At 44.5% G+C, this 20,253-nt stretch overlaps 1 protein-coding gene across 1 annotated transcript in view; it reads right to left on the reverse strand.

Annotated features, from left to right (window-relative positions):
* The window catches only part of SASH3 (SAM and SH3 domain containing 3), a 215,233-nt gene extending 195,529 nt beyond the window's left edge, over positions 1 to 19,704 (reverse strand). The window contains exon 1 of the mRNA XM_069212942.1: positions 19,517 to 19,704. Coding sequence (XP_069069043.1) covers positions 19,517 to 19,573 — 57 coding nt within the window. The 5' untranslated portion in view covers positions 19,574 to 19,704. The remainder of the gene's footprint in view (positions 1 to 19,516) is intronic.
* Positions 19,705 to 20,253: the final 549 nt, after the last annotated feature.

Raw genomic sequence — 20,253 nt, forward strand, 5'->3', positions numbered from 1 at the left:
TCTGTGTTTCCCCAAGTCTCCCAATAAAAATGGTACCTCACTTGTGTGGGTAGGCCTAGTGTCCGCAACAGGAAATGCAACATGGACACATCACATTTTTACATTGAAATCTGATGTGTTTTTTGGAAAGTGCCTAGCTGTGGATTTTGACCTTTAGCTCAGCCGGCACCTAGGAAAACCTAGCAAACCTATACATTTTTGAAAACTAGACACTTAGGGTAATTCAGAATGGGGTGACTGGTAGGGCTCCCACCAGGTTCTGTTACCCAGAATCCTATGCAAACCTCAAAATGTGGAGAAAAAAAACACTTTTTCCTCACATTTCGGTGATAAAAAGTTCTGGACTCTGAGAGGGGCCACAAATTTCCTTCCACCCAGCATTCCCCCAAGTTTCCAGATACAAAATGGTACCTCACTTGTATGGGTAGGACTAGTGCCCGCAACAGGAAATGTCCCACAACACAACATGGACACATCACATTTTCCCAAAGAAAACAGACCTGTTTTTTGCAAAGTGCCTAGCTGTGAATTTTGGCCTCTAGCTCCAGAATCCTTTGTAAACCTCAAAATTTGGCAAAAAAAGACTTTTTCATCACATTTCAATAATGGAAAGTTCTGGAATCTGAGAGGAGCCACACATTTCCTTCCACCCAGCATCCCCCCAAGTCTAGCGATAAAAATGGTACCTTACCTGTGTGGGTAGGACTAGTGCCCGTGACAGGAAATGCCCCAAAACACAATGTGGACACATCACATTTTCCCAAAGAAAACAGACCTGTTTTTTGCGAAGTGCCTAGCTGTGGATTTTGGCCTCTAGCTCAGCCGGCACCTAGGAAAACCTACCGAACCCGTGCATTTTTTAAAACTAGACACCTAGGGAAAAAGATAGGGTGACCTGTGCGGCTCTCACCAGGTGCTGTTACCCAGAATCCTTTGTAAACTTCAAAAGTTGTCCAAAAAAAAACACTTTTTCCTCACATTTTGGTGAAGGAAAGTTCTGGAATCTAAGAGAAGCCACACATTTCCTTACACCCAGCATTCCCCCAAGTCTCCTGATAGAAATGGTACCTCACTTGTGTGGGTAGGCCTAGTACCCGCACCAAAAAATACCACAAAACACAACATGGACACATCACATTTTCCCAAAGAAAACAGAGCTGTTTTTTGCAAAGTGCCTAGCTGTGAATTTTGGCCTCTAGCTCAGCCGGCACATAGGATAACCTACTGAACGTGTGCATTTTTTTAAACTAGACAGCTAGGGGAATCAAAGATGGGGTGACTTGTGGGGCTCTCACCATGTTCTGTTACCCAGAATCCTTTGCAAACCTCAGAATTTGGCAAAAAACACTTTTTCCTCACATTTTGGTGATGGAAAGTTCTGGAATCTGAGAGGAGCCAAAATGTCTTTTCACCCAGCATCCCCCACGTCTCCTGATAAAAACTGTACCTCACTTGTGTGGGTAGGCCTAGTGCCCGTGACCAGAAATGCCCCAAAACACCATGTGGACACATCACATTTTCCCAAAGAAACAGACCTGTTTTTTGCAACGTGCCTAGCTGTGGAATTTGGCCTCTACCTCAGCCGGCACCTAGGAAAACCTACAGAACCTGTGTATTTTTTTAAACTAGACACCTAGAGAAATCCAAGATAGGGTGACTTGTGGGGCTCTCACCAGGTTCTGTTACCCAGAATTCTTATCAAACCTCATAATTTGGCAAAAAAACACTTTTTCATCACATTTCAATAATGGAAGGTTCTGGAATCTGAGAGCAGCCACAAATTCCTTCCACCTAGCATTCCCCCAAGTCTCCCAATAAAAATGGTACCGCACTATTGTGAGTAGGCCTAGTGCCCGCAACAGGAAATGCCCCAGTAGTCAACGTGGACACACCACATTTTCCCAAAGAAAACAGACCTGTTTTTTGCAAAGTACCTAGCTGTGGATTTTGGCGTCTAGCTCAGCCAACACCTAGGGAAATCTACCAAACCTGTGCATTTTTTAAAACTAGACACCTAGGGGAATCCAAGATGGGGTGACATTTAGGCTCTCATCAGGTTCTGTTACCCAGAATCCTTTGCAAACCTCAAAATGTGGCAAAAAAGCACTTTTTCCTCACATTTCAATAATGGAAGGTTCTGGAATCTGAGAGTAGCTACAAATTTCCTTCCACCCAGCATCACCCCAAGTTCCCGATAAAAATGGTACCTCACTTGTGTGGGTAGGCCTAGTGCCCGCAACAGGAAATGCCCTAAAACACTACATGGACACATCAAAATTATCAAATACAAAACTACCTGTTTTTGCTGGGGGCATCTGCTTTTATGGTCCAGGGCTCAGCAGCCATCTAGGGAAATCTACCAAACCCAGACATTTCTGAAAACTAGACACCCGAGGGAGTCCAGAGAGGTGTGACTTGTGTGGATCCCCCATTGTTTTTTTACCCATAATCCTTAGAAAACCTCAGATGTAGCTAAAAAATCACATTTTTCCCACATTTCTGCGTGGGATCAGTGCACCGGCACAAATTTTCTACCACCCAACATTCCCCACATTCTCCTGATAAAAATGATGCCTCACTTGTGTAGCTGGGCCAAGTTCCTGTGACAGGGAAGAGACAAAAACATGTCAAAAATGAGGGGGAACCAAACCAGGTCCAAAAGGGCAGTTTGAAAAAAAAGTTTTTAGACTGACAAGTGGGGCAGAATCTTTATCGGTATAGATGCAACAATGCTGGGTGGTAGGAATTTTGTGGATTGCTGCAGATCCCGGAAGGTTCCATCACAAAAATATGGGAAAAATTTGTGATTTCAAGCAAAGTTGGAGGTTTGTAGGGCACTGTGGGTAAGAAAATGGTGCAGGTGTATGTGAAACCCACCACCCTGGACTCACACAGATGTTTAGTTTTCAGATGAATCTAGATCTCATAGATTTTTCTAGATGTCAGCGTCCCAAAGTCCAAAAAGTGCAACCTTCACCATTCCATGTTGGACGATTTTGAGAGTTAGACAAGCTCTCAAGGCCCAATTGTAAAACCAAAACCCAAAATAATCAAATGTCCTCCTGCTTGCCGTGGGATAAGATGTTTTAGTGTGCAGGGGGAGAGCTGAAAGACTGTTACCCTCTTCAGTTGGGGTGGCGGAATAACCATGCCCATACTGGTTGGTAGCTATCACCCCACTATTTTTTTTTTTTATTCCCTGGCATCTAGGAGGCTTTCTGCCCCACCCGGGAGTGGATCGGGGTAATTGCCCCATCTGCCCACCGGTGGGCAGAACAACTCTGTCCCTATTTTATTGAGGTATGGCCATACCCTCGCCCTCTTGTTTTGAGAAAACAATCATCCCTGGTGGGCTTTCTGCCCCCTTGGGAGCAGATAGACCTGAGAAAAATAGGCCGATCTGTCCCAAAGGGGAGCAGAAATGGCCTAAAATAAATGTGCCCCGCAGGGGAGCGACCTTTGCCTAAGGGGTCGCTCCTCTTGCGTGAAATTGGTGCAAAAAAAAATCCTGGTGTCTAGTTGTTTCCACCCCCCTTGGGGGCAGATTTGCCTAAGAAAAAAGGCTGATTTGCTCCAGAGGGGGGTAGAAATGGCCTAAAATAAAATTGCCCCCCAAGGGAGCGACCCTTGCCTACGGGGTCGCTCCCCAACTGTAAAAAAAAAATAAAAAAAATCCCTGGTGCCTGGTGGTTTCTGTCCCAGTTGGGGGCAGATCAGCCTAATTAATATAGGCCAATCTACCCTCAGGGGGCGCAGAAAAGGCCTAATAATAAAATTGCCCCTGGGGAGCGACCCTAGCCTAAGGGTTTGTTCCCCTTATAAACATAATTTAAAAAAAACATCCCTGGTGTCTAATGGCTAATTAATAAAGGCTGATCTGCCCCCAGGTGGGGCAGAAATGGTCTTAGAAAGATTGCCCCCCTTGGGCGTTTGTATTTTTCTTCCGATCAGCACTGGAAGCTGAGCTTCCAGCACAGTGCGCGGCAGCCTCTGATGAGGTCAGCGCGCAATCACGCGCTGATGTCATCAGACGTCACTGGGGGCAGGAGGTGTCGGGGTGGAAGGGGAAGTGATTCCCCTTCCAGCCCTTCCCTAGTAGGTGGGGGAGACCCTCAGGGGGAGCGCTAGAGCTTCCCCCGAGGGCCGGTACAAGGACGTAATGGTTACGTCCATGGCGCCTCAGCACTGCGCCACCAGACATAACCATTAGGTCCTTGGCGGGGAAGGGGTTAACTTCGTAGTGAGTGACAACATTCTTCCCTTTCGCAAGGAGTACATCCACAAACAAAGGCAATCTGTGCTTTTTTTTAGACTACAATGGCAATCTGCTTTTTTAGGCTTTAAAAAAAATATTGATGTGGGCCCAGCAGCGCCTTGAAGAATATAATTCTGCAAAGCCCAACAAAAAATGAATCAAGCTATAGCAAATCCAAAAGGTTGACAGCCAACAAGCATTGACAAAGCCCAAACGCTGGCAGCCAACACCAGAACTGTGGCTTTGCCAATGCTTGTTTGATTTCAACTTCTGCACGCTCTGAAAGTGCTAACTGTCCGTACTTTACTTATAATACACTCCCACTTAATTTGTAAAAGAAAGAGTGCTGGTGCCCGAAGTGCTCAAAAACCTGAAGCCGTGCATTTAAATGTCATCCTGCCACATACCAAGGCTGGTAGCCTTACATCCACAGCATGTCTCCTCAACTACCCTGGCTGATTATCTTTTACTTGTGTTTCCATTCTCCTTTTGTGAAGTTTTTCTCTTCCTCCATCTTTCCGAACTCTGTGTTATTCCCTCTCTTACACTTGGTAAATATCTGATGCTGAAAAATAAGTGCCAGTACACAAAAATAAGTGCTAGTGTTCCCCACCGGCAATCACCGGCTCAAATTAAGCACTGATGATACCCTGAAACTGGCCCCAGGATCTTTGTTTCTGGTCCAGAAAGGACCTTGCCTGGCAGTTCGGTCTGGACTGTTCCCATGCGAAGTAGGGTCAGGACTGATTTGCATATTGCTGAGTCCAAACTGGAATGGCATGGCAAGCAAAAGACATGATGGAAACCCAAATCTGTGACTCGGAATGAATGTTTGATTCATTCAGCATTCTGTCCATCATCTGTTCTTTTTTGCATTTGCCGCCCTAAGTGGGAAGTTTATGCCCAGACGTGGGTCTTGTGCTCGCTATGCCACCAGATTGAAGCCAGCCTGGGTGATACCACAAAACCTGTCTCAGTATGCTTATTTCTGGTGCAGGAAAGGCCTGGCCTGGGAGTTAAGGTTGGACTGTTCCCATGGGGAGCAGAGTCAAGAATGATTTGAATATCACTGGGTCTATCTGGCATGGCATTGCAAGCAAAAAAAGGGTTGCTTTAACTCAGGTCTGTGACTGGGGTGAATGTTTGATTTGTTCAGCATTCCACCCACCATCTGTTCTTATTGCATTTGCCGCTCTTTCTGTAAACAGGTCTGCAAACCTTGCTCTTAGCTCCTCACATTTGCTGTGGATTCAAAGACCGACGCAAAATGTCAGGTACTGTCATCTGAGGGCATTTGTTTACTTTTCTTTCTCTGACTTCAAAGTGAGAAGATTTATATGACAATCTTGCTGGAGACTGGGGGTATGAAATAGTTTTTTCCTAGCACACTACAACATTTAAATGAACTGTGTAAGTATTTCAGAATATATCTGAATTAGGAACACAAATAAAGCACATTTTTTGTTATTTCTGAAGTGTGTTGGAAACAAATACGTTAATGTGATCAAAACAAATCATTTCACTAGGTGATACAGTTTTCATACATTTTCATCTGTGCACTGTATAGTTTTATTAGCAAAACTGTATGTCTATTATGTCTCTGCAAATGTAACAGTCATTTCAACTGAAAATGTGTTGTCTGTAATGGCAGTGTGCCTCCACACCATAAATATGCCGCTCTACGCCACCTCACTGTACTCTGCACCACTTCACAGAACTGCACTCTACTCTGCACTGCTCCACTTTACACCACTCCATGCCACTGCACTCTGCACCACTCCACTCTATGCCACTTTATGCTAAGCCACTCTACCCTGTACGACTGTACTCTATGCCAATCCACTCTTCGCCACTCTACTCTACACCACTGCACTCTTCGCTACTGTACTCTACACCACTTCAGTCTAGGCCACACCAATCTACTCTGCACAGCTCCATTCTACGCCACTGTACTCTGTGCCACTATGCAACACTGCACTCTATGCCAGTGGTTCCCAACCTTTTGACTTCTGTTGACCCCCACTTTATCATTATTGGACCCCGGGGACCCCCACTGAATCATTATTGGAATTCTGAGACCCCCACTGAGACATTACTGTAAACTTGGGACCTAATCTGTAAACATTATTTAATTTTCTAAGCAGTTGCGGACCCCCGGAGGAGGCTTCGCAGACCCCCAGGGGTCCCCGGACCACAGGTTGGGAACCACTGCTCTATGCCAATGCACTCTGTGCCAATACACTCTATGTCGATGCACTTTACTCTGTAACACTCAACTCTATGATCCTACACTCTACGCCTATCAACTGTACGCCATTCTAATCTACTTTGCACCACTGCGCTTTATGCCACTGCACTCTACACCACTTTACTCTACGCCATTACACTCTATGCTACTATATGCAACTGCACTCTACCCTCTACCGCTCCCCTCTATGTCACCTCACTCTACTCTGAAACAATATTCTTTATGCCACTGCACTCTGTGCCACTCTGCACCACTCCACTCTATGGCACTGCACTCTGTGCCACTCTACTCCTAACCACTGTACTCTACACCAATGCACTCTACACAACTGCGCTCTGTTTGGACACCCACTGGAGAAACAGATGGCCACTTTACTCTTAACCACTGTACTTTAAGCCAATTCACTCTACACAACTGCACTCCATGTCACTGCTACGTCTCTGCGCTCTACTCTTCATCACAGTACTCTACACAACTGCTCTGTAGGTCACTCTATTCTAATCTACTCTACACCACTGCACTCTGACACTCTACTTTGCAACACTGCTCTCTCCGCCACTAAAGTCTATGCCACGCTACTCTGCACTACTCCACTCTACTCTAAGCTACACCACTACACTCTATGGCACTATACTCTACTCTGCACCACTCCATGCTATTCTACTCTGCACTTCTTTATGCCACTGCATCCTATGCCACTAGGCTTTACGCTGCACTATACGCCACTGCACTCTATGCCACTCGACTCTACTATGAACAACTGCCCTCTTCAACACTCAACTCTACGCCACTCCACTCTGTACCACTCTATGCCATCTACTCTATGCCACTGCACTCTACGCCACTGCACTCCACTCTATGCCACTCTACTCTGCACCATGCCACTCTGCACCAAGCCATTGCGCCACATCACTCTGTGCCACTAAGCCACTCTTCTCTATGCCACTGCACTCTATTCCACTGCACTCTATGCCATGCCACTCAACTCTGCAACACACCACTCTACGCCATGCCACTCTGCTGTGCCACTTCACTCTGCACCACTGCACTCTACTATGCACCACTTTAATCTACCCCACTGCATTCTACAGTGCTGCATTATATACCGCTGAATTCAATGCCACTGCACTTAGGGCCAGATGTAGGTAGGTTCCAAATTGCGAGTTGCAATTTGCGAGTCCCAGCGACTCGCAAATTGCAACTCGCAATTTGGAATGCAGAAAAGTGTCTCAGACACCTTCTGCGAGTCGCTATGGGGTCGCAAAGACCCACCTCATTAATATTAATGAGGTGGGTCGCAATTTGCGACCCCATAGCGACTCAGGGCACTCACGGGGATGGAGGCCTGCTGGGAACAGCAGATCTCCATGTCCGTGACTGCTTTTAAATAAAGCAGTTTTTTTTTTCAAAGTGCAACCCGTTTTCCTTAAAGGAAAACGAGCTGCACTTTGAAAAATAAACCGAAACCTTTAGTTTCTGTATTTTTCAGGGCAGGTAGTGGTCCATTGGACCACTGCCTGCTCTGAAAAATTATTATTTGGTCCAGTCACAAAGGGGAAGGGGTCCCATGGGGACCCCTTCCCGTTTGCGAGTGGGTTACCATCCACTTCAAGTGGATGGTAACTGCGAGTCCATTTGTGACCGCTTTTGCGGTCGCAAATGGAATTTCATACCACTGCGACTCGCAAATAGGAAGGGAACACCCCTTCCTATTTGCGACTCGGAAATGCATTTTGCGAGTCGGTTCCGACTCGCAAAATGCATTTCTACATACCAGATGGGGTTTAGCAACTCGCAAACGGCGTTTTTCGCCGTTTGCGAGTCGCTAAACCTTTCCTACATCTGGCCCTTAGTGTCACTGCACTCTACACCTCTATTCTTTGCAACATTCTAAGCCAATGTACTCTGCACCAGTCCACTCTACTCTGTCATTCCAGTGTATGCCACTCTATGCGACTCCACACTATGCCACTCCAATATACAACACTCTTTGCCTCTCCACACTACAACACTCTACTCCACTCTTCGCCATTCCACTCTATGACACTCCATGCTACTCGTCTCTACTCCTCTGCGCCACTAACTTTTAGCCATACTGAACAGTAGCCACGCTGGTGTACAACATTTCTAAAACACATTGCCAAAGTCAATAGCTCTTGCATAGGCAAGACCAATTGGCTTTGTCAATGCTTGTTGATGCTTGTTGCCATCCTCCACCACCTGTAGAATCCAGCAGAGCAGCGCAATAACAATGGAGACCTGGAGAATGACACTTTGGCATGGGGATATGCTACCCTGCAAAAGACCCATGTCTTGAAGTAAGGATACCATCTCAAGGAAGAATTAGGAGGGACTTGCCCTAAGGCAATGCAAGTTAGTTGTGGGGTAGACACTAGCAGTGTCCACAAGCACTAATTTTAAATCTATTCAACACAACATTCTACACCATATGTGCCTGACACCGAACCTCCTACACAGGATGATCCTGTCGGTTTCAGATACATGCCTGGGACGAGAGGATGTTTGAACTAAAACTACTGAAGGTATTGGGCACTTAACGTCTGACACGATAGACTGTACCCCTAGAGCCTGCTTATTAGGTCTAATGATTAGGTCTAAAAAGAAAAAAACTCGAACGAAGATTACCCAAATTTGGCCATAATCCTGCCTAAAGGCCAGCTCGCCAAGAAACATTTCAGTACTATGGGCCTAATTACGAGGAAGTGAAATGGCTCTGCCTGAATGCAACTGGCCTGGTGTTCCTGCTCCATGTTTTCCCAGGCGTAGGACGACTGACCCGATTTTTCTAGTCTGTAATTCCAGGTGGTAAAATCGCTTGATTGGAGCCAGGCCCCTATCCGAGTCCCTGCCCAAGCTTTTCTTTTCATTAAAGGGGAAGCATGGAATTCTCCCCCCTGCCAGGGCATGGTTTCTCCCTTACTTCCGAACACCCCTCTCACAGACCCTTCGGCCCAGCCACCAAGCTCGCCTACCTTCCTTCTTCCTTCCCTTCGCTGGTATGCCGTCCTCTATCAGTTCCTTAATCTTTCCCATCGTCTCTCTTTCTTTCCTTAATCTCCTCCTCCCTTCTGAACCCTACATCTTTACATTTCTTAAGGCAATCGCCAAGGACTGGGCGGTCCAGAGCCGGAGTGCCCTGAACGTTTGTGTGTACCCTTCAAAGGAACACATTTATGGGTAGTAACAAACTTCTCTTCGACTCAAAATGAATGCTGTGGCACAAAGCTGACGTTGTAGAGTCTGAACTATTGCATATCGCATTTGCAAATTCACAAACGTGTTCCAGCAATACTGGAAACATACTGCTGTTGTTGGCCCAGCAGTAAATTGGACAAAAACGTGAATTACAAAATGAATAAATCTACACCTGTGCGAGGTGGTGTATATGTACTCTTGTGTTCGAGAATCAGGGTTGTCTTTTGGGATTTACTGGTGTTTTCTGTTGCAGCCGAAATGTATCCGACAGGCACTTTTTTGTACAAGAGTGTCACTGTCCACAGAATCTTAGTGAATAATCTATCCCCCGTTGTCGTAATATTAGACAAAAACATACGTTTTTTCTTGTTAATGTTCAATTTGGAGTTTCGTTGCAACAACAATGACTGCAAGTTATTTCTCTTCATCTGCACAAAACACTAAGTGCAAGTGCACTGTTGCGTCGGAGTATCGGGGTGTTGTCCCTTTATTCACCACGGGAGTCCTAATAATGCAAGTATCGGGATGTAAAATGCAAAATGTTTCATGACAATTGTAGCCTTTATCGATGTAACTGGTACGTTGAGCAGGTACATTATTTGGAAAATGGCAACACGTATTTCATCTTTAAAGGTTTTGTCTAACACCCCTCGCTGTTAAGATAGTTTCATTCTCGCTCAAAATGGACCTTTTATGCACAGGAAGTGCTCTGCAGAGCAGGTGCAGGAAGTGGTGAGTTAGGGGTGGAACGTGTTTTGTCGCACGCTGCAGCTAACAGTGTCACAAACCAACACCTCAGACCTCTGTCTCTGCTACTGCATTTAGTGCAAAGAAGGAACCAGCAAAGACGCGATCTGCATCTCTTACTGTGAGGTGCAGGTTTTTTTTTTAACACATGTACTGATACATCACTTTAACTATTCAGTAAATTCCTTCCTAAGTTTGATCCTTTGATTTTATCTTTATACAAAGTACACCTTTTATACAATATATTCCTGCTTAGTAGCAATCGGAGTTAATTTCCGTGATGAACTTCCAATTGAATTGTTTATTTAATACATTTTCTAGTGTTTTCTGCCACCAATTAACATGTAACCTTTTGAACATTTATGGCACTTTGGTCCTCGGAGTCATTTGATTGCAAGTAGATGATAGCATGGGCCATGGTGTAGAGAGCTCACAGTGAAACCCAATAATGGTGATTTCGGAGGAATGGCCATTGCTGTAATGAAACACATATGTGGTTCTGATGAATTCTGTTTGCTTGGTTGTAGGAAGCCATGCTGTGTAGTACGTGTGCCATTGCCGTTTAACTTGCTTCTAAGACCATACATCCCAGTACCATATCTAAATATAACATTCTTCCTTCGAATATGGCAATCAGCCAACCAAAAACCAAAAAGTCAATAAGGACAGTTGTATCAACAATAGTCTTCCAAACTCTCTGATGGTTGGCGAACAGGCCTCGACAGGACTGAAGTTCATGTCCTCATGTGTCAGGAACATTGTTGCCAGTGGCCATTGCTCCAGATTTCATTCAGTGCTTGGATCACTAGGAGTGTGAAGATGTGTGCAGGGGCGTAGCTTGGTCAGTAAGACTGGGGGGGGGGGGTGACCTTCAAATTTTCCGACAATCACGCTGGCATACCATGTTAATTATTATATGGGAAGCAGGGCGCGAGGGGGGGCTTAAGGACCAATGGAAAGGGAAAAGAGTGCAGATTGTAAAGGGTACTTAAAAAACACAGTATTATGTAAAATAACCATGTTTTAAGACCTTCAAAACAGAGATGAAAGTGTATGTGTCTGAGTTTTGTCTAAGTACTTAAAAATCCCAGATGAGATCCACCAGACACCTTACTATACCCAACTGAAAGCTACCGTATCCAACTATTTATTAAATATGACACTACACTGCACCCCCACACCCTGGAGCTAAGCCCCTGGCGCTAAAGGCAGTTCTCAAAACATGGCTGCCTCTGTTCTTATATATTTGCATGTGATCCCACTTGTCATACAGTTGTTGTGGATCCTTCACCATCCCCAATTTTGCCACCACCAGTCCTCTAGTTGTCTTGAAAGAAGATATTTTGTGTGTAATTGCAAATCCCGTTTCAAAGCTGTCACAATGAGGCCCTTTCTTGCTAATATACTTAAGTAGCAAGAGGCCGATTCAGAAAGATTTGTATATGTAAAGGTGTGTGTAGCCCTTGTAGTACTCCTGCTTACGCCTGCAGGTTCAGCTCCACCAAGCCAGTCTAGCAGACATGTTGGCACTTACGTCATTTCTAAAACAGACCTCTAACATGGGGTCCATCTTCAGAAACAAATTAATCAATGCCCTCTATGAGCAGGGGGTTTTCTCCAAGTACAGTGGGAATATTTAAAATATGTTTTTCTGTCCAGGACTACCATGCATTACATAATACTTCCAGGCAGGAAAAATGCTAGTGTGAAATGCATCAACGGTGTCAGCCTGAGTAGGGCTGACCATACAACACAATGGTATGATGGTTTCAACAATGGCAGAATATTCAGGGACTCTGATGCTGGGAAACCTTGATCTGCCAACCTCTAAATGTGGTGGGCTAAACAAGATATGGGTAGGCAGAACACTGGCCAATTTTTGGCAGATGTGTCTTTATGCACACCTTTTAATAATGTCAGCGAACCTGTAAATAACAGGACTGGGGTATCACTATGCAAGATTACCTCAGCATCATGTCTTCTACAGATGTTTTCAATATTCTTCAATTTTTCATTATGGCTGCTACATTCCTTTTGGCACCACGGATTCATTGCCTGTTTCTTCGGGGTTTTTTCTAAGAGGATCCTCAACCTATTTTTCCTGTGTCCTCAAGTTGTCACTTTCAGGCCTTGATCTTCCCAAGTAGTCTCTATGGGCCAGATGTGGAAAGCGTTTTGCATGGCACAAACTGTGAAATTCGCAGTTTGCGCCATGCAAAACGCGATGCACATTCCCATTTTGAGAGTCGGTACCGACTCGCAAAATGGGAATGCAACTCGCAAATAGGAAGGGGTGTTTCCTTCCTATTTGCGATTCACACCGCAATGCAGAATTGCTTTCTGACCGCGAAAGCGGTCGCAAAGCAATTCGCAGTTAGCACCCATGTCAAGTGGGTGCTAACTCATTCGCAAAAGGGAAGGGGTCCCCATGGGGCCCCTTCCCCTTTGTGAATGTCGCCAAAAATATTTTTTCAGAGCAGGCAGTGGTCCAATGGACCACTGCCTGCTCTGAAAAAACTAAACCAAATGGTTTCATTTTTTCTTTTGTAGTGCAACTCGTTTTCCTTTAAGGAAAACGGACTGCAATACAAAAAAAAAACTGGTTTATTAAAAAAGCAGTCACGGACATGGAGGTCTGCTGTCTCCAGCAGGCCACCATCCCTGTGAGTGCAGGGAATCGCAAGGCGGTCGCAAATTGCGACCCACCTCATAAATATTAATGAGGTGGGTCTTTGTGACCCCCTTGCGATTCGCAGAAGGTGTCTGAGACACCATTCTGCATATGATTTTGCGACTTGGAAATTGTGAGTCGCACCGACTCGCAATTTCCGAGTCGCAAAATCGTATCTTGCTACATCTGGCCCTATATGCTTTAAGTTGTAGACCATTTGAGGCAGTTGTATTGACTAAGAACCACAAGTGCACTTTATTGTGCGCTGCTTCCACTCCATTGTGGTTGACTGATGACCCCATCAAGAGGTACTTGTCACCTGCTGGATGATGCTTATATTTAAAAAGATACTCTAGCTGCAGCATCCATTTTCTCAGTTCTTGGTGGCTGGTGTGAGGACGGCCAATGAAATAGAAATATTAGTGGGTTTTGATGAACCGCCATCTTGAATGGATGTCTGAAAAAATACATGTGAAAGCATCAGCCCCTCCTATAAAATGGAACAGCTTCACATTCCCTATTCTCCACATTTATTATAGCTATGCTGGTCTAGGCTTTTGGTGACATTTTGTTATCTGCCACCATGGAGCAGCACAGTGCCCGGGTAACAAAGAGGAAAATCTATAAGCAATCTGTTTTTCCAGCGAGGGTCCAAATAGGCATACCTGCTACTTGTGCCACAGCATTCATGGTGGATTGGAATGACTATTGAGAATGATCATTTAACTATCACACAATGCTTTGGTTTAGAAGCTCCCTCTGAGTGTGTCAAATCTGGGTATCAACTGGTCACAGTAATGGCAAAGATTGCTGTGCACCTCCAATTTATTTGCACAGCTGATGGTGACTTGGTATGTTGGACCTTCTTGGGACGTGCCATTGTAGTATTACAAAAGAAGCTGCAGACACTGTGTTTCTTCTTCTGTGATACATATAGCACTGATGCATAATAAGGGCAGTGGCTATCTTCAGGGGACATTCCTTCACCAGCGGAGGGACACTTTCACATCCAAATGAGGGAATCACTTTACCTCTCCTCCTGTGCTCTATTAGGAATGTAGGTGAAAAGGAAAAGAGACCCTCAACAGGAGCACTAACTGTGCCACAAAAAGGCCCCCTTGTGGAGGGGTCCCTTGGACCCCTACCTAAAACAGTGTCCTGCAGGTGAGCATAGTCACTCACAGCACCTGCTAGCAGGTGGATCTCTATTGACACTTTGAAGAGCAGGCACGCGAAGACAGCACAGAGAAGAGAGAGGTGGCTGGTTCAAACAGCTGCATTGTATTTAAATAATGCGTTGCCCTTGGGGTAGCATGAGTTTGAGGTTGCCCTGGGAGCACTGAAGACTTGTAAGAGGGTGCACTGTCTCTGTATGTGCACAGCGTATCTGTTTGAAGATGCGCAGGACACAAACAGGGACAGTGCTCCAGTTACATAACATGCACCCATGTTTTTGCTGATGTACTGTAAATGATGGATGTTGGTAATGCCTATATTCATGCTTTATTATAGCTACCCCCAGCGCTATGCGGCTCTCCTCTCCTTGTCATGGATGGGCATCCTTGGTCTGGTTTTAAAACAGTTCACATCCTTCCTACAGGACAGATTGCAGTTTATCAAGACTGGATCATTCAGGTTGTTTTCTTTCCTGTCCTTTGGAATAACCACAAATTCTATGCTATCTCCCACAATATTGAAAATGGACATAGAATTGCAAGAGTATATGGTGCTTGTGGGCAAGATCTTTAACTCTATGTAAGTAGAGGACACACAGTTCAAAGGTAGGCAAATTTCAAACCTATCAACACACATGAGAGATGATCTATGTGCACCCGCTGCTCCAGACTAAATCCACATAAAACTGAATTCTTTCTTCATTGTTAGTTCAATCCTGCACAATCATCTGGTCTGACTTGGGGTCCACCTGACCTTTATCACAAATACATCATTCCTGTCCTGTGATTCATTCTGTTATCACACCTTTAAAAGAGTGCGGGATTGATAAGACTGCACTCTACCAAATACATCCCCTTCACAAAGTTTAAGACCTCCTCCCCAAAAAAAAAAAAAAATTCTGACAGGTCTATCTAGATTTCACTGTGCCCGTGTCACATTGATTCTGTACTTGGCATCCCGCTTGACGACCAGAGGGAATTAAGGTAACCTCATTCCCCCAATCTTTGCTAATTCCCACTGAGTTCCAATGGAAGACCGATTCGCTAACCTTTCTCTTTCCCTCTGCAGTAGCTTAAGGTTTGTTACACTATTCACAACGTCATACACAGAAACAGCCAGACAACACAAAACAAAACCTATCAACAGAGGAAGATCAAGGAAAATAGGGAGCAAATCCATCTTGACCCTGACTGTCCCTTAGCCATAGAAAGAAAGAACAAACTTCCATCTTGTGTCTTGCACACAACATATGAAACATTCTGCCGATTAAGCACCACCCAAGAACAAACCTGCTGTTTTTCTGCAAATGTTCCTGTTTACGTCCTATTTCACATTACAATGGTCGAGCAAGTAGACTACTGAACTCTCACCCCACCAACCGTGTGTTTTCTTCTGTAATTGTTAGTTTTCTTTTTCGACAGTTATTTGAAAACAACATGCTTCCCTTGTGTGGATGTCTGCGTGCTAAATAAATACGTGAATAAATGCTCTCATAAACAGTTCAATAAGTGTTATTTAATTATGAAGGCACAGATGTAATAAAGTACTTACCTGGTCTATGACAGCTCTATGGGTAAGTGATTTGGGAGTGGGGTGTGTCTGTCGTGTGCCTCCTACGAGGTACTGATTGACATCAGAGGAGGGTCTTACATCAGTAGCATTTCATTAAAACTGTTAGTTGTAGACGAGGTGTAACCATAAATGACAGCAAACGAAGGCAACCAACGTGACCTTAGAAGCCAGCCAACGCATAAAGTACATTTTTAAATCACCGTTTTCAAAAGCTCAAGGTCGCACATGTTTATAAGCCATGCTCAATGACAGACGCGAGCTGCCAGCTATTAAGACAAGCAAGAACTGAAGGCATTGCACGTTTAAAGGCCCATAAATCCGACTGGGTAAATCACAGCTACTGCAAAACAGTCAACATGATTTGCAACAGACATTCATGAGTATAACATTGCATACATGTCATAAAAAGGCTAAATATGAGCCCAAACAGAAAAACCTAATCAGAGAGCAATGGACAACCTTGTACCCAAGAGGTAGGAAATACGTGTCAGACTCCGGCACACACATCAAAACACATGAAGCACTACAGAGGACTCTGACAGGGGCGTTGCTTAGTCAATAATGTCAGGGGGTGTGAGTCTGAGATTTCGCAACTGCCCAAAAAATATACTGAAATAAAAATGACATAGGTGAGCTGAGGAAGTCAGAGGATGGGGGGGGCTACAGGTGGTGGGAGGGGGCAATCGTCAGGAGTAGAGGAATTATTTTGGAGTCATTTAAACCAATATGTGAGCGTACCTTGTCTTGGGGAAAGGAGTGTAGGCTGGGCCACTCGGTATCCTTATTCCTCCAATCGCCCCAATGCTTTGGCTGCAGCAGGCGCAGGATGTACATGGATCTCTGATCTGGGCATGTCGCTCCCTCCTGGTTGGGTGCCTTTACCAGTGCAGGCCCCAGGGAGAAATGCACCAGATGTGATGATGATGTCAGGTCCAGACATGTTTGTGGTAGTAGGTAATTTCAAACTGAGTAACTGAAGTTTGGTCCATCTTCCGTTAATGTATCTTGGAACTCATACTATCACCAGCAAACACCCATCCTTCCATCCCCAAGCTTCAAACGAAGGAGTGTTCAGGGGTTCTCAAGTTTTTGTCATTAAGTGGAGAGGATTCATTTTTCCCTCTCAATTTATGGGTCACAATTTGGGTAGCACTAGAGCATCTTGGCTCATTTTTCATTTTCATTCCATGTCACACTTGCTCACAGAGGCGGGGAGTCACATGTGTGAGGGGGTGTGGGGAAATGCAGCACAGAGGTACGTCTAAACCTGCTCTCACTGCTAGGGTGAGTCCCCTCAATCTGGTGTGTGTGGGGATGAGATCATGCCTAGTGCCTCTTGTGGAAGGTTCATCCTGGGATCGCCTCCCATGGATGGGGCTGCAGTGGCGTAGCTTGGTCAGTAAGATTTTCCAACTGTCACTCTGGCAGGGCACATAAGAAGGGCTTAAGGGTTAGAGGAAAGGGAGAGGAATGCAGTTTGGTGGGCGTGCGAAGTGAGAGAAAACACAATAGTTTATAAAATAACCATTTTTTAGGCTTTCAAAACAGAGAGGGAGAGAGAGTGTGTGTGTCTTTTTGTCAGTGTGTATGCATAAATCCCAGGTGAAATCTCCCCGACACTTCACCCTACCTGACTGAAAACACTTGTACCCAACTATTCATCAGAAAAGACATTTATTAAGGAGGTGTAACACCCCAAACAACTCCCCCAAGCTACATCCCTGGGGACAGTTTTACCCAAGTGAAGACTGGATGAACTGGAAATGAGGAGATTGGTTTCAATGTTAAATGTTAAATGCCAAGCCATTTTAATTATTTCTGGTGATTGGCGTTTTCCCTAATTTATTTCGAAGGTTAGTTAGAATTGTGTCAGCTTAGTATGAATTGATCAAGCAAATGTGTATATATTGTGACTAATCTATTATTCTTTGGTGGGTGAAAAAAAATAGTTTTAACGTTGCATTGTGTTACTAAATGCGACCAGTGTGTAACCCAAGCAGAGGTGAGTATGTTATTGTCTCTGTTGAATGCGGGCTGACTGGGGATCCAACTGGGTGTCTTCTAAGCCTTATATATATATATATATATATATATGTATATATATATATATATATATATATATATATATATACATACGCATACATACAGAAAGATAGATTTAAAGCTCAACATAAATTAACAGAAAACTCAATCGATTGTCTGTTCATCTACAAAGTGCATTACACTGTTACTAAAGGCTTTTTTATTTTGCACATAAACATGTGAATATACACCTAAATTTGAAAAATAAAGAGATGCCTTACCGTTCTAGCATGTTTGCAGTGGATGCACGCCCCTTTATATAGTTCACCAGGATTGTAAAGAGGCCTGGGAGAAACTTGTTAAACTGATGTAATCTTGCAAATTCACATTTATACTTGCTATGTGAAATTTCTGCAACTATGCTATTATGCCACGTGGTGTAATTATGCCATGTTGCCGCAAAATTTTAAAACAAGAGGACGGGAGCAACCAAAATACGAATGGTTGTTGTTCTCACCACTTACATTTTTTAAATTACTTTTTTCCGCAAAATTTGTCCTTGAGTCATTTTGCGCTAAAATAGCACATGAAATGCCCGTTTTGCATCCATGCAATTTCACATAATTAGGCAAAAGCAATTTGCATGAATTTTGCAAACCCCTAATTGTAACTGGTAACCCATATGTTACATAAGGATCTTTGCAAAAAAATAATTATTCCACAGAGTTATCTAGTTTAGAATGCAAAACCATTGGCTAAGATTACATGCGGTGCTCTGGAAAGGGTGCATCAATGCTGGAATTCATTTATCATCACACTAGCACATCACACTAGCTGGACCCAGGCCTCTCTGTCGCACAGTGCATGGATTAACGGATGTCACTGACATGCCAAGGAGAGCCCGAGGAAAGGTGGGAGGTGTGACGCTTCAGTAATAAGAATATCGAGTCGCAGCAAGAAGACGATCAAACACCTGGCTTAACGTTTCTAAAGATGGATGATTCATTGGTGCCTCGACCCATACACCAAAAAAAATCAGTAAATGAGTGCGTAGCCCTGACATTCTCTGTTAAGCATATGGGTGTGGGAGTAGAATGTGGGTGTTGCTGTGAGGGATACAAAGTGTAATTAGAAAGCCTTACTTCTGACTAGTTCCGGATTACCCCGAAAGGATGTTTTTTTTCTTTTCAATGAAGACGCCGGCAGAATTTGTACACAAGGATGAAGCAAACGAATGAGCAACACTGAAAAGAATTTTCGCGAAAACGTGAGGTTCTGGGTACACATTAAGAGGTATTAAAGACAACACGTATCGCTTGTCGATGGGGATGTGCTCTTTTCATATCATATCTTTATATTTACTATCAATTTCCTCGCGTGGGGAAGATTAGTTCGGCCGGCGGTAGGCACACGGTGTGATCTTGCAACTTCAGAAATTGAATTATTTTATTGCATGTGTGCCAAGGGGCCGTTAATCCGTTTCTTCCGTAGCCACTGGTCGTGACACATTTGTCCCCATCTACATTCTGCTCCCCAGTGGCCCTACCTACCCCTACCAACGTTAAGGTAGATTACAGGAATATAAATGCGCCTTTTCCAAGGGCCTTACCTTCTTCTTCTGCGAACTTTCTTTGTCCGAAGCATTGGATGGTTTCCTTCGCAACATGTCTTACGCTTTTATAGGAAGAAAGAAAAGGTGCTTAAGCTTACACGCTTCGGCTGCATACCCTTGAAATGTGCCTGGCAGCACAGGATCTTACACGTGTTACAGGAAGCCGGTCACGTGACCTGCCTTACAGCGCATGCTGGTGTGTTTGCAGCCATAAGCGAAGATGTGGGGACCCGAGACTCAGGAAGGAAGTTACCGCTTCGGGGACCCTAGAAGCCTACATCCTCAGACAGAGGAAGGGAGAGGGGCACAAAATACAAATTGAGTTTCCAAGACGCAATGCCACTCAAATCAGTAAAAATAACTGTTGATACGCTTATATTCACAGATGCTAACGCAAATGTGGCAGAAAAGGGAAGTCTCTTCGTAAATTAGCAAATTCAGTTTCCTGAGTGGAAGGCGAAATGTGTCACTCGCTTTACGAGGAACTAGTGCGTGACCTTCTGATGTCAATCACTTCCTGTATCTGGGGTGTTTGTTTCTTGGGCTCTGAGTGGGCAAAGCATTTCTTAATTTCCTAAAATTTGATGTCGTGTCGCCACTAACAAGAGGTCACGAAAGCCTATCTATTTACCACCCCTGCCCTAAAAGCCCCCCCCCCTGCATGTGGTATTTTGTGGCTCCAAGAATTGTGCAGTCCCTTTATTTGTGATGTTAATTGTGAGCCGCCCCATACC

Source organism: Pleurodeles waltl, chromosome 2_1 (genome assembly GCF_031143425.1).
Source record: "Pleurodeles waltl isolate 20211129_DDA chromosome 2_1, aPleWal1.hap1.20221129, whole genome shotgun sequence".
NCBI lineage: Eukaryota > Metazoa > Chordata > Amphibia > Caudata > Salamandridae > Pleurodeles > Pleurodeles waltl.